This window comes from Petromyzon marinus, chromosome 67, assembly GCF_048934315.1.
Source record: "Petromyzon marinus isolate PM22_M1 ecotype Great Lakes invasive population chromosome 67, UKy_Petmar_22M1.pri1.0, whole genome shotgun sequence".
Taxonomy (NCBI): domain Eukaryota; kingdom Metazoa; phylum Chordata; class Hyperoartia; order Petromyzontiformes; family Petromyzontidae; genus Petromyzon; species Petromyzon marinus.
The window spans coordinates 1,411,149-1,424,334 of record NC_133733.1 but is presented as its reverse complement, the minus strand read 5'-3'; the positions used below and the strand labels follow the sequence as shown (position 1 = coordinate 1,424,334).

General features: G+C 49.0%; 1 protein-coding gene across 2 annotated transcripts in view; it reads left to right on the top strand.

Moving 5' to 3' along the window:
• Window positions 1-13,186, top strand: part of LOC116937951 (glutamate-rich protein 6-like) — a 45,321-nt gene that overhangs the window by 21,522 nt on the left and 10,613 nt on the right. For both annotated transcript variants that reach the window (XM_076054696.1, XM_076054695.1), the window contains exons 7-8: window positions 1,200-1,315; window positions 7,889-8,020. In XM_076054696.1, coding sequence (XP_075910811.1) covers window positions 1,200-1,315; window positions 7,889-8,020 — 248 coding nt within the window. The remainder of the gene's footprint in view (window positions 1-1,199; window positions 1,316-7,888; window positions 8,021-13,186) is intronic.

The following is a 13,186-nucleotide window of genomic DNA, read 5'->3' as shown; positions in this document are numbered from 1 at the left end:
AGTGGCTGGGTGAATCTTTGTCTCTGTGCAGTTGTGAGCCACTCCAATACCGTCTGTTACAGTTACAGTGGCTGGGTGAATCTTTGTGTCTCTGTGTAGTTGTGAGCCACACCAATGCCGTCTCTGTGAATGCTACAGTGGCTGGGTGAATCTTTGTGTCTCTGTGAAGTTGTGAGCCACTCCAATGGCGTCTCTGTTACCGCTACAGTGGCTGGGTGAATCTTTGTCTCTCTCTGTGTAGTTGTGAGCCACTCCAATGCCGTCTGTTACCGCTACAGTGGCTGGGTGAATCTGTGTCTCTCTAGTTGTGAGCCACACCAATGCCGTCTGTGAACGCTACAGTGGCTGGGTGAATCTTTGTGTCTGTGTAGTTGTGAGCCACTCCAATGGCGTCTCTGTTACCGCTACAGTGGCTGGGTGAATCTTTGTGTCTCTGTGAAGTTGTGAGCCACACCAATGCCGTCTCTGTTACCGCTACAGTGGCTGGGTGAATCTTTGTGTCTCTGTGCAGTTGTGACCCACTCCAATGCCGTCTCTGTGAACGCTACAGTGGCTGGGTAAATCTTTGTGTCTCTGTGAAGTTGTGAGCCACACCAATGGCGTCTGTGAACGCTACAGTGGCTGGGTAAATCTTTGTGTCTCTGTGAAGTTGTGAGCCACACCAATGGCGTCTGTTAACGCTACAGTGGCTGGGTGAATCTTTGTGTCTCTGTGTAGTTGTGAGCCACTCCAATGCCGTCTGTTACCGCTACAGTGGCTGGGTGAATGTGTCTCTGTGAAGTTGTTGTCCACTCCAATGGCGTCTCTGTTACCGCTGCAGTGGCTGGGTGAATCTTTGTGTCTCTGTGTAGTTGTGAGCCACACCAATGCCGTCTGTTTTCGCTACAGTGGCTGGGTGAATCTTTGTTTCTCACTGTGCAGTTGTGAGCCACACCAATGCCGTCTCTGTTACCGCTACAGTGGCTGGGTGAATCTTTGTGTCTCTGTGAAGTTGTGAGCCACTCCAATGCCGTCTCTGTTACAGCTACAGTGGCTGGGTGAATCTTTGTGTCTCTGTGAAATTGTGAGTCACTCCAATGCCGTCTGTTACAGCTACAGTGACTGGGTGAATCTTTGTGTCTGTGTGCAGTTGTGACCCACTCCAATGCCGTCTCTGTGAACGCTACAGTGGCTGGGTGAATCTTTGCGTCTCTGTGCAGTTGTGAGCCACTCCAACACCATCTCGTACCAGCTCTCGGGCCAGCGGTTCGTGGACATGGGCTGGACGCTGTCCCCTCCGGCCAGCGGAGATGGGGAGACGAACGGAGAGACGGCGGTGAGAGACTCGGGGCATTTAAACTTAACCGTGAACTCCTTCGTTTGTCGTGGGCCACCTCCCTTGCTGGTATCAAAAGGAAGGACGTTGTTAACCAGGTATAGTCTGGACTAACTGTGTCAGCTGTTATTTCCGACTCTCTGTGTGTGTATCTCTCTCTCTCTATGCCTCTCTCTTAGATCTATCATGTTCACATGTCTTTTAGATTACACTCTGATGCTCACATGTCCTTTGGATTGCACTCTCATGCTCACATGCCCTTTGGATTACACTTCTCATGTTCACACGTCCTTTGGATTAAACTCTCATGTTCACATGTCCTTTAGATTACACTCTCATGCTCACAAGTCCTTTGGATTACACTCTCATGCTCACATGTCCTTTAGATTACACTCTCATGCTCACATGTCCTTTAGATTACACTTCTCATGCTCACGTGTCTTTTAGATTATATTCTCATGCTTACACGTCTTTTAGATTACACTCTCATACTCACGTGTCCTTTGGATTGCACTCTCATGCTCACATATCCTTTGGGTTAAACTCTCATGTTCACATGTCCTTTGGATTACACTCTCATGTTCACATGTCCTTTGGATTACACTCTCGTGCTCACATGTCCTTTGGATTACACTCTCATGCTCACATACCCTTTGAATTACACTCTCATGTTCACATGTCCTTGGGATTACACTGTCACGCCCTACACGTCCTTCACGCCATCTCTCACAATCGCTGGCCCCACCCTCTTGCACGATGCAGTAACCCCCCCCCCCCCGGGTCAACACAGCAGCAGTCTGATTCTCTCACCTGAAGACGGTCGCTTGTGTTGTTGTTGTGGCGATCGAAACGTCGTGAACTATTAGTTTGTTCTACCTACGTGTAGTGTATAGTGTAGTGTATAGTGTAGTGTGTATAGTGTATAGTGTAGTGTGTGTAGTGTATAGTGTGTATAGTGTAGTATAGTGTAGTGTATAGTGTAGTGTATAGTGTAGTGTGTGTAGTGTATAGTATGTATAATGTAGTGTATAGTGTAGTGTGTATAGTGTGTGTAGTGTAGTGTAGTATATAGTATAGTGTAGTGTGTAGTGTAGTGTATAGTGTAGTGTATAGTGTGTGTAGTATAGTGTATAGTGTAGTGTATAGTGTAGTGTATAGTAGTGTATAGTGTAGTGTATAGTGCAGTGTGTAGTGCAGTGTATAGTGTAGTGTGTAGTGTAGTGTGTAGTGTAGTATATAGTGTAGTGTATAGTGGTGTATAGTGTAGTGTGTAGTGTATAGTGTAGTGTATAGTGTAGCGTGTGTAGTGTATAGTGTGTATAGTGTAGTATAGTGTAGTGTATAGTGTAGTGTATAGTGTAGTGTGTGTAGTGTATAGTATGTATAATGTAGTGTATAGTGTAGTGTGTATAGTGTGTGTAGTGTAGTGTAGTATATAGTATAGTGTAGTGTGTAGTGTAGTGTATAGTGTAGTGTATAGTGTGTGTAGTATAGTGTATAGTGTAGTGTATAGTGTAGTGTATAGTAGTGTATAGTGTAGTGTATAGTGCAGTGTGTAGTGCAGTGTATAGTGTAGTGTGTAGTGTATAGTGTAGTGTATAGTAGTGTAGTGTATAGTAGTGTATAGTGTAGTGTGTAGTGTATAGTGTAGTGTATAGTGTAGCGTGTAGTGTATAGTAGTGTAGTGTATACAGTGAGGGAAAAAAAGTATTTGATCCCCTGCTGGTGTTGTACGTTTGCCCACTGACGAAGAAATTATCAGTCTATAATGTTAATGGTAGGTTTATTTGAACAGTGAGAGACAGAATAACAACAACAAAATCCAGAAAAACGCATGTCAAAAATGTTATACATTTATTTGCATTTTAATGAGGGACATAAGTATTTGACCCCTCTGCAAAACATGACTTAGTACTTGGTGGCAAAACCCTTGTTGGTAATCACAGAGGTCAGACGTTTCTTGTAGTTGGCCACCAGGTTTGCACACATCTCAGGAGGGATTTTGTCCCACTCCTTTTTGCAGATCTTCTCCAAGTCATCAAGACTTCGAGACTGACGTTTGGCAACTCGAACCTTCAGCTCCCTCCACAGATTTTCTATGGGATTAAGGTCTGGAGACTGGCTAGGCCACTCCAGGACCTTAATGTGCTTCTTCTTGAGCCACTCCTTTGTTGCTTTGGCCGTGTGTTTTGGGTCATTGTCATGCTGGAATACCCATCCACGACCCATTTTCAATGCCCTGGCTGAGGGAAGGAGGTTCTCACACAAGATTTGATGGTACATGGCCCCGTCCATCATCCCTTTGATGCGGTGAAGTTGTCCTGTCCCCTTAGCAGAAAAACACCCCCAAAGCATAATGTTTCCACCTCCATGTTTGACGGTGGGGATGGTGTTCTTGGGGTCATAGGCAACATTCCTCCTCCTCCAAACACAGCGAGTTGAGTTAAAGCCAAAGAGCTCCATTTTGGTCTCATCTGACCACAACACTTTCACCCAGTTGTCCTCTGAATCATTCAGATGTTCATTGGCAAACTTCAGACGGGCATGTATATGTGCTTTCTTGAGCAGGGGGACCTTGCGGGCGCTGCAGGATTTCAGTCCTTCACGGCGTAGTGTGTTACCAATTGTTTTCTTGGTGACTATGTTCCTAGCTGCCTTGAGATCATTGACAAGATCCTCCCGTGTAGTTCTGGGCTGATTCTTCACCGTTCTCATGATCATTGCAACTCCACGAGGTGAGATCTTGCATGGAGCCCCAGGCCGAGGGAGATTGACAGTTCTTTTGTGTTTCTTCCATTTGCGAATAATCGCACCAACTGTTGTCACCTTCTCACCAAGCTGCTTGGCAATGGTATTGTAGCCCATTCCAGCCTTGTGTAGGTCTACAATCTTGTCCCTGACATCCTTGGAGAGCTCTTTGGTCTTGGCCATGGTAGAGAGTTTGGAATCTGATTGATTTATTGCTTCTGTGGACAGGTGTCTTTTATACAGGTAACAAGCTGAGATTAGGAGCACTCCCTTTAAGAGTGTGCTCCTAATCTCAGCTCGTTACCTGTATAAAAGACACCTGAGAGCCAGACATCTTTCTGATTGAGAGGGGGTCAAATACTTATTTCCCTCATTAAAATGCAAATCAATTTATTACATTTTTGACATGCGTTTTTCTGGATTTTCTTGTTGTTATTCTGTCTCTCACTGTTCATATAAACCTACCATTAAAATTATAGACTGATCAAATACTTTTTTCCCTCACTGTAACAAATCACAGCAAGTGACGTGGTGACTGTCTTTGTCCGACGGGCCGAGCCACAAGCCGCCGCCGCTGCCCCTGCGATGATGATGAGTGAGGTAGGCGTGGTAGGCGAGGTAGGCGTGGTAGTCTAGGTAGTCTAGGTAGGCATGGTAGTCTAGGTAGTCTAGGTAGGCGTGGTAGTCTAGGTAGTCTAGGTAGGCGTGGTAGTCTAGGTAGTCTAGGTAGTCGTGGTAGTCGTGGTAGTCTAGGTAGTCTAGGTAGGCGTGGTAGTCTAGGTAGTCGTGGTAGTCGTGGTAGTCTAGGTAGGCGTGGTAGTCTAGGTAGTCTAGGTAGGCGTGGTAGGCGAGGTATGCGTGGTAGTCTAGGTAGTCTAGGTAGGCGTGGTAGTCTAGGTAGTCGTGGTAGTCTAGGTAGTGGAGGTAGGCGAGGTAGTCTAGGTAGTCTAGGTAGTGGAGGTAGTCTAGGTAGTCTAGGTAGTCTACATAGTGGAGGTAGTGGAGGTAGTCTAGGTAGTGGAGGTAGTCTAGGTAGTCTAGGTAGTGGAGGTAGTCTAGGTAGTCGTGGTAGTCTAGGTAATCTAGGTAGTGGAGGTAGTCTAGGTAGTGGAGGTAGTCTAGGTAGTCTAGGTAGTGGAGGCAGTCTAGGTAGTGGAGGTAGTCTAGGTAGTCTAGGTAGTGGAGGTAGTCTAGGTAGTGGAGGTAGTCTAGGTAGTCTAGGTAGTGGAGGTAGTCTAGGTAGTGGAGGTAGTCTAGGTAGTCTAGATAGTGGAGGTAGTGGAGGTAGTCTAGGTAGTCTAGGTAGTCTAGGTACTGGAGGTAGTCTAGGTAGTCTAGGTATTGGAGGTAGTCTAGGTGGTCTAGGTAGTCTAGGTAGTGGAGGTAGTCTAGGTAGTGGAGGTAGTCTAGGTAGTCTAGATAGTGGAGGTAGTGGAGGTAGTCTAGGTAGTGGAGGTAGTCTAGGTAGTCTAGGTAGTGGAGGTAGTCTAGGTAGTGGAGGTAGTCTAGGTAGTCTAGGTAGTGGAGGTAGTCTAGTGGAGGTAGTCTAGGTAGTGGAGGTAGTCTAGGTAGTCTAGATAGTGGAGGTAGTGGAGGTAGTCTAGGTAGTCGTGGTAGTCTAGGTAGTCTAGGTAGTCTAGATAGTGGAGGTAGTCTAGGTAGTCTAGGTAGTCGTGGTAGTCTAGGTAGTCTAGGTAGTGGAGGTAGTCTAGGTAGTGGAGGTAGTCTAGGTAGTCTAGGTAGTGGAGGTAGTCTAGGTAGTCTAGGTAGTGGAGGTAGTCTAGGTAGTGGAGGTAGTCTAGGTAGTCTAGGTAGTGGAGGTAGTCTAGGTAGTGGAGGTAGTCTAGGTAGTGGAGGTATTCTAGGTAGTCTAGGTAGTCCAGGTAGTGGAGGTAGTCTAGGTAGTGGAGGTAGTCTAGGTAGTCTAGGTAGTGGAGGTAGTCTAGTGGAGGTAGTCTAGGTAGTGGAGGTAGTCTAGGTAGTCTAGATAGTGGAGGTAGTGGAGGTAGTCTAGGTAGTCTAGGTAGTCGTGGTAGTCTAGGTAGTCTAGGTAGTCTAGATAGTGGAGGTAGTCTAGGTAGTCTAGGTAGTCTAGGTAGTCGTGGTAGTCTAGGTAGTCTAGGTAGTGGAGGTAGTCTAGGTAGTGGAGGTAGTCTAGGTAGTCTAGGTAGTCTAGGTAGTGGAGGTAGTCTAGGTAGTCTAGGTAGTCGTGGTAGTCTAGGTAGTCTAGGTAGTCTAGATAGTGGAGGTAGTCTAGGTAGTCTAGGTAGTCGTGGTAGTCTAGGTAGTCTAGGTAGTGGAGGTAGTCTAGGTAGTCTAGGTAGTGGAGGTAGTCTAGGTAGTCTAGGTAGTGGAGGTAGTCTAGGTAGTGGAGGTAGTCTAGGTAGTCTATGTAGTGGAGGTAGTCTAGGTAGTCTAGGTAGTGGAGGTAGTGGAGGTAGTCTAGGTAGTCTAGGTAGTCGTGGTAGTCTAGGTAGTCTAGATAGTGGAGGTAGTCTAGGTAGTCTAGTCTAGGTAGTGGAGGTAGTCTAGGTAGTCTAGGTAGTGGAGGTAGTCTAGGTAGTCTAGGTAGTGGAGGTAGTCTAGGTAGTGGAGGTAGTCTAGGTAGTCTAGGTAGTGGAGGTAGTCTAGGTAGTGGAGGTAGTCTAGGTAGTCTAGGTAGTGGAGGTAGTCTAGGTAGTCTAGGTAGTGGAGGTAGTCTAGGTAGTGGAGGTAGTCTAGGTAGTGGAGGTTGTCTAGGTAGTCTAGGTAATCCAGGTAGTGGAGGTAGTCTAGGTAGTGGAGGTAGTCTAGGTAGTCTAGGTAGTGGAGGTAGTCTAGGTAGTGGAGGTAGTCTAGGTAGTGGAGGTAGTCTAGGTAGTCTAGGTAGTGGAGGTAGTCTAGGTAGTGGAGGTAGTCTAGGTAGTGGAGGTAGTCTAGGTAGTCTAGGTAGTGGAGGTAGTCTAGGTAGTGGAGGTAGTCTAGGTAGTCTAGGTAGTGGAGGTAGTCTAGTGGAGGTAGTCTAGGTAGTGGAGGTAGTCTAGGTAGTCTAGATAGTGGAGGTAGTCTAGGTAGTCTAGGTAGTGGAGGTAGTCTAGGTAGTGGAGGTAGTCTAGGTAGTCTAGGTAGTGGAGGTAGTCTAGGTAGTCTAGGTAGTGGAGGTAGTCTAGGTAGTGGAGGTAGTCTAGGTAGTCTAGATAGTGGAGGTAGTGGAGGTAGTCGTGGTAGTCTAGGTAGTCTAGGTAGTCTAAATAGTGGAGGTAGTCTAGGTAGTCTAGGTAGTCTAGGTAGTCGTGGTAGTCTAGGTAGTCTAGGTAGTGGAGGTAGTCTAGGTAGTCTAGGTAGTGGAGGTAGTCTAGGTAGTGGAGGTAGTCTAGGTAGTCTAAGTAGTGGAGGTAGTCTAGGTAGTCTAGGTAGTCGTGGTAGTCTAGGTAGTCTAGGTAGTGGAGGTAGTCTAGGTAGTCTAGGTAGTCGTGGTAGTCTAGGTAGTCTAGGTAGTGGAGGTAGTCTAGGTAGTGGAGGTAGTCTAGGTAGTCTAGGTAGTGGAGGTAGTGGAGGTAGTCTACGTAGTCTAGGTAGTCGTGGTAGTCTAGGTAGTCTAGGTAGTGGAGGTAGTCTAGGTAGTCTAGGTAGTCGTGGTAGTCTAGGTAGTCTAGGTAGTGGAGGTAGTCTAGGTAGTCTAGGTAGTCGTGGTAGTCTAGGTAGTCTAGATAGTGGAGGTAGTCTAGGTAGTCTAGGTAGTCGTGGTAGTCTAGGTAGTCTAGGTAGTGGAGGTAGTCTAGGTAGTCTAGATAGTGGAGGTAGTCGAGGTAGGCGACCTGAGTCCGTGAATCTCTTCCCCTGCAGGGTCACCGTCACCCAGGTGGCAGAGACGCGGAGGAGATGGCGGAGACTCAACACGGAGAGGGGGGGGAGGAGGGGGAGGAGGGGGGGGACGAGGGGGGGGAGACGGCCAGCACGGACCGCCAGTGGATGCAGGTGGGGGGCTCGCTGTGAGTGAGTGGTGAGTGAGTGGTGAGTGTGCTGTGAGTGGTGAGTGAGTGGTGAGTGAGTGGTGAGTGGTGAGTGAGTGGTGAGTGAGTGGTGAGTGTGCTGTGAGTGAGTGGTGAGTGAGTGAGTGGTGAGTGAGTGGTGAGTGAGTGGTGAGTGTGCTGTGAGTGAGTGGTGAGTGAGTGAGTGAGTGGTGAGTGAGTGGTGAGTGAGTGGTGAGTGGTGAGTGAGTGATGAGTGAGTGGTGAGTGTGCTGTGAGTGAGTGGTGAGTGAGTGAGTGGTGAGTGAGTGGTGAGTGAGTGGTGAGTGTGCTGTGAGTGAGTGGTGAGTGAGTGAGTGAATGGTGAGTGAGTGGTGAGTGAATGGTGAGTGAGTGTTGAGTGGTGAGTGAGTGGTGAGTGAGTGAGTGGTGAGTGAGTGAGTGAGTGGTGAGGGGTGAGTGAGTGAGTGAGTGGTGAGTGAGTGAGTGAGTGTGCTGTGAGTGAGTGGTGAGTGAGTGGTGAGTGTGCTGTGAGTGTGTGGTGAGTGAGTGGTGAGTGAGTGGTGAGTGTGCTGTGAGTGAGTGGTGAGTGTGCTGTGAGTGAGTGGTGAGTGAGTGAGTGGTCAGTGAGTGAGTGAGTGGTGAGTGAGTGGTGAGTGAGTGAGTGAGTGGTGAGTGAATGGTGAGTGAGTGGTGAGTGAATGGTGAGTGAGTGGTGAGTGAGTGAGTGGTGAGTGAGTGGTGAGTAGTGAGTGAGTGGTGAGTGAGTGGTGAGTGAATGGTGAGTGGTGAGTGTGCTGTGAGTGAGTGGTGAGTGAGTGGTGAGTGAGTGGTGAGTGTGCTGTGAGTGAGTGGTGAGTGAGTGAGTGAGTGGTGAGTGAATGGTGAGTGAGTGGTGAGTGAATGGTGAGTGAGTGGTGAGTGAGTGAGTGGTGAGTGAGTGGTGAGTGAGTGGTGAGTGAGTGAGTGGTGAGTGAGTGAGTGAGTGGTGAGGGGTGAGTGGTGAGTGAGTGAGTGAGTGTGCTGTGAGTGAGTGGTGAGTGAGTGGTGAGTGTGCTGTGAGTGTGTGGTGAGTGAGTGGTGAGTGAGTGGTGAGTGAGTGGTGAGTGTGCTGTGAGTGAGTGGTGAGTGTGCTGTGAGTGAGTGGTGAGTGAGTGAGTGAGTGGTCAGTGAGTGAGTGAGTGGTGAGTGAGTGAGTAAGTGGTGAGTGAATGAGTAAGTGGTGAGTAAGTGGTGAGTGAGTGGTGAATGAGTGAGTGGTGAGTGAGTGGTGAGTAAGTGGTGAGTTAGTGGTGAGTGTTGATTAAGTGTTGAGTGAGTGTTGAGTGAGTGGTGAGTAAGTGGTGAGTGAGTGGTGAGTGAGTGGTGAGTAAGTGGTGAGTGAGTGGTGAGTAAGTGGTAAGTAAGTGGTGAGTGAGTGGTGAGTGGTGAGTGAGTGAGTGGTGAGTGAGTGGTGAGTGAGTGGTGAGTGTGCTGTGAGTGAGTGGTGAGTGAGTGAGTGAGTGGTGAGTGAGTGGTGAGTGAATGGTGAGTGAGTGGTGAGTGAATGGTGAGTGAGTGGTGAGTGGTGAGTGAGTGGTGAGTGAGTGAGTGGTGAGTGAGTGAGTGAGTGGTGAGTGAGTGGTGAGTGAGTGAGTGGTGAGTGAGTGAGTGGTGAGGGGTGAGTGAGTGAGTGAGTGGTGAGTGAGTGAGTGTGCTGTGAGTGAGTGGTGAGTGAGTAGTGAGTGTGCTGTGAGTGTGTGGTGAGTGGTGAGTGAGTGGTGAGTGTGCTGTGAGTGAGTGGTGAGTGGTGAGTGTGCTGTGAGTGAGTGGTGAGTGAGTGAGTGGTCAGTGAGTGAGTGAGTGGTGAGTGAGTGGTGAGTAGTGAGTGAGTGGTGAGTGAGTGGTGAGTGAATGGTGAGTGAGTGGTGAGTGAGTGGTGAGTGTGCTGTGAGTGAGTGGTGAGTGAGTGGTGAGTGAGTGGTGAGTGTGCTGTGAGTGAGTGGTGAGTGAGTGAGTGAGTGGTGAGTGAATGGTGAGTGAGTGGTGAGTGAATGGTGAGTGAGTGGTGAGTGAGTGAGTGGTGAGTGAGTGGTGAGTGAGTGAGTGAGTGGTGAGTGAGTGAGTGAGTGGTGAGGGGTGAGTGAGTGGTGAGTGAGTGAGTGAGTGTGCTGTGAGTGAGTGGTGAGTGAGTGGTGAGTGTGCTGTGAGTGTGTGGTGAGTGAGTGGTGAGTGAGTGTTTTTGAGTGGTGAGTGTGCTGTGAGTGAGTGGTGAGTGTGCTGTGAGTGAGTGGTGAGTGAGTGAGTGAGTGGTCAGTGAGTGAGTGAGTGGTGAGTGAGTGAGTAAGTGGTGAGTGAATGAGTAAGTGGTGAGTAAGTGGTGAGTGAGTGGTGAGTGAGTGGTGAATGAGTGAGTGGTGAGTGAGTGGTGAGTAAGTGGTGAGTTAGTGGTGAGTGTTGATTAAGTGTTGAGTGAGTGTTGAGTGAGTGGTAAGTGGTGAGTGAGTGGTGAGTGAGTGGTGAGTAAGTGGTGAGTGAGTGGTGAGTAAGTGGTAAGTAAGTGGTGAGTGAGTGGTGAGTGGTGAGTGAGTGGTGAGTAAGTGGTGAGTAAGTGGTGAGTGAGTGATGAGTGAGTGGTGAGTGAGTATGAGTTGTGAGTGGTGAGTAAGTGAGTGAGTGGGTGGTGAGTGAGTGGTAAGTAAGTGAGTGAGTGGTGAGTGAGTGAGTGAGTGGTGAGTAAGTGGTGAGTGAGTGGTGAGTAAGTGGTGAGTAAGTGGTGAGTGAGTGGTGAGTAAGTGGTGAGTGAGTGGTGAGTAAGTGGTGAGTAAGTGGTGAGTGGTGAGTGAGTGAGTGAGTGGTGAGTGAATGGTGAGTGAGTGGTGAGTGAATGGTGAGTGAGTGGTGAGTGAGTGAGTGAGTGGTGAGTGAGTGGTGAGTGAGTGGTGAGTGAGTGAGTGGTGAGTGAGTGAGTGAGTGAATGGTGAGTGAGTGGTGAGTGAATGGTGAGTGAGTGTTGAGTGGTGAGTGAGTGGTGAGTGAGTGAGTGGTGAGTGAGTGAGTGAGTGGTGAGGGGTGAGTGAGTGAGTGAGTGGTGAGTGAGTGAGTGAGTGTGCTGTGAGTGAGTGGTGAGTGAGTGGTGAGTGTGCTGTGAGTGTGTGGTGAGTGAGTGGTGAGTGAGTGGTGAGTGTGCTGTGAGTGAGTGGTGAGTGTGCTGTGAGTGAGTGGTGAGTGAGTGAGTGGTCAGTGAGTGAGTGAGTGGTGAGTGAGTGGTGAGTGAGTGAGTGAGTGGTGAGTGAATGGTGAGTGAGTGGTGAGTGAATGGTGAGTGAGTGGTGAGTGAGTGAGTGAGTGGTGAGTGAGTGGTGAGTAGTGAGTGAGTGGTGAGTGAGTGGTGAGTGAATGGTGAGTGGTGAGTGTGCTGTGAGTGAGTGGTGAGTGAGTGGTGAGTGAGTGGTGAGTGTGCTGTGAGTGAGTGGTGAGTGAGTGAGTGGTGAGTGAATGGTGAGTGAGTGGTGAGTGAATGGTGAGTGAGTGGTGAGTGAGTGAGTGGTGAGTGAGTGGTGAGTGAGTGGTGAGTGAGTGAGTGGTGAGTGAGTGAGTGAGTGGTGAGGGGTGAGTGAGTGGTGAGTGAGTGAGTGAGTGTGCTGTGAGTGAGTGGTGAGTGAGTGGTGAGTGTGCTGTGAGTGTGTGGTGAGTGAGTGGTGAGTGAGTGGTGAGTGAGTGGTGAGTGTGCTGTGAGTGAGTGGTGAGTGTGCTGTGAGTGAGTGGTGAGTGAGTGAGTGAGTGGTCAGTGAGTGAGTGAGTGGTGAGTGAGTGAGTAAGTGGTGAGTGAATGAGTAAGTGGTGAGTAAGTGGTGAGTGAGTGGTGAGTGAGTGGTGAATGAGTGAGTGGTGAGTGAGTGGTGAGTAAGTGGTGAGTTAGTGGTGAGTGTTGATTAAGTGTTGAGTGAGTGTTGAGTGAGTGGTGAGTAAGTGGTGAGTGAGTGGTGAGTGAGTGGTGAGTAAGTGGTGAGTGAGTGGTGAGTAAGTGGTAAGTAAGTGGTGAGTGAGTGGTGAGTGGTGAGTGAGTGAGTGGTGAGTGAGTGGTGAGTGAGTGGTGAGTGTGCTGTGAGTGAGTGGTGAGTGAGTGAGTGAGTGGTGAGTGAGTGGTGAGTGAATGGTGAGTGAGTGGTGAGTGAATGGTGAGTGAGTGGTGAGTGGTGAGTGAGTGGTGAGTGAGTGAGTGGTGAGTGAGTGAGTGAGTGGTGAGTGAGTGGTGAGTGAGTGGTGAGTGAGTGAGTGGTGAGGGGTGAGTGAGTGAGTGAGTGGTGAGTGAGTGAGTGTGCTGTGAGTGAGTGGTGAGTGAGTAGTGAGTGTGCTGTGAGTGTGTGGTGAGTGGTGAGTGAGTGGTGAGTGTGCTGTGAGTGAGTGGTGAGTGTGCTGTGAGTGAGTGGTGAGTGAGTGAGTGGTCAGTGAGTGAGTGAGTGGTGAGTGAGTGGTGAGTAGTGAGTGAGTGGTGAGTGAGTGGTGAGTGAATGGTGAGTGAGTGGTGAGTGAGTGGTGAGTGTGCTGTGAGTGAGTGGTGAGTGAGTGGTGAGTGAGTGGTGAGTGTGCTGTGAGTGAGTGGTGAGTGAGTGAGTGAGTGGTGAGTGAATGGTGAGTGAGTGGTGAGTGAATGGTGAGTGAGTGGTGAGTGAGTGAGTGGTGAGTGAGTGGTGAGTGAGTGAGTGAGTGGTGAGTGAATGGTGAGTGAGTGGTGAGGGGTGAGTGAGTGGTGAGTGAGTGAGTGAGTGTGCTGTGAGTGAGTGGTGAGTGAGTGGTGAGTGTGCTGTGAGTGTGTGGTGAGTGAGTGGTGAGTGAGTGTTTTTGAGTGGTGAGTGTGCTGTGAGTGAGTGGTGAGTGTGCTGTGAGTGAGTGGTGAGTGAGTGAGTGAGTGGTCAGTGAGTGAGTGAGTGGTGAGTGAGTGAGTAAGTGGTGAGTGAATGAGTAAGTGGTGAGTAAGTGGTGAGTGAGTGGTGAGTGAGTGGTGAATGAGTGAGTGGTGAGTGAGTGGTGAGTAAGTGGTGAGTTAGTGGTGAGTGTTGATTAAGTGTTGAGTGAGTGTTGAGTGAGTGGTAAGTGGTGAGTGAGTGGTGAGTGAGTGGTGAGTAAGTGGTGAGTGAGTGGTGAGTAAGTGGTAAGTAAGTGGTGAGTGAGTGGTGAGTGGTGAGTGAGT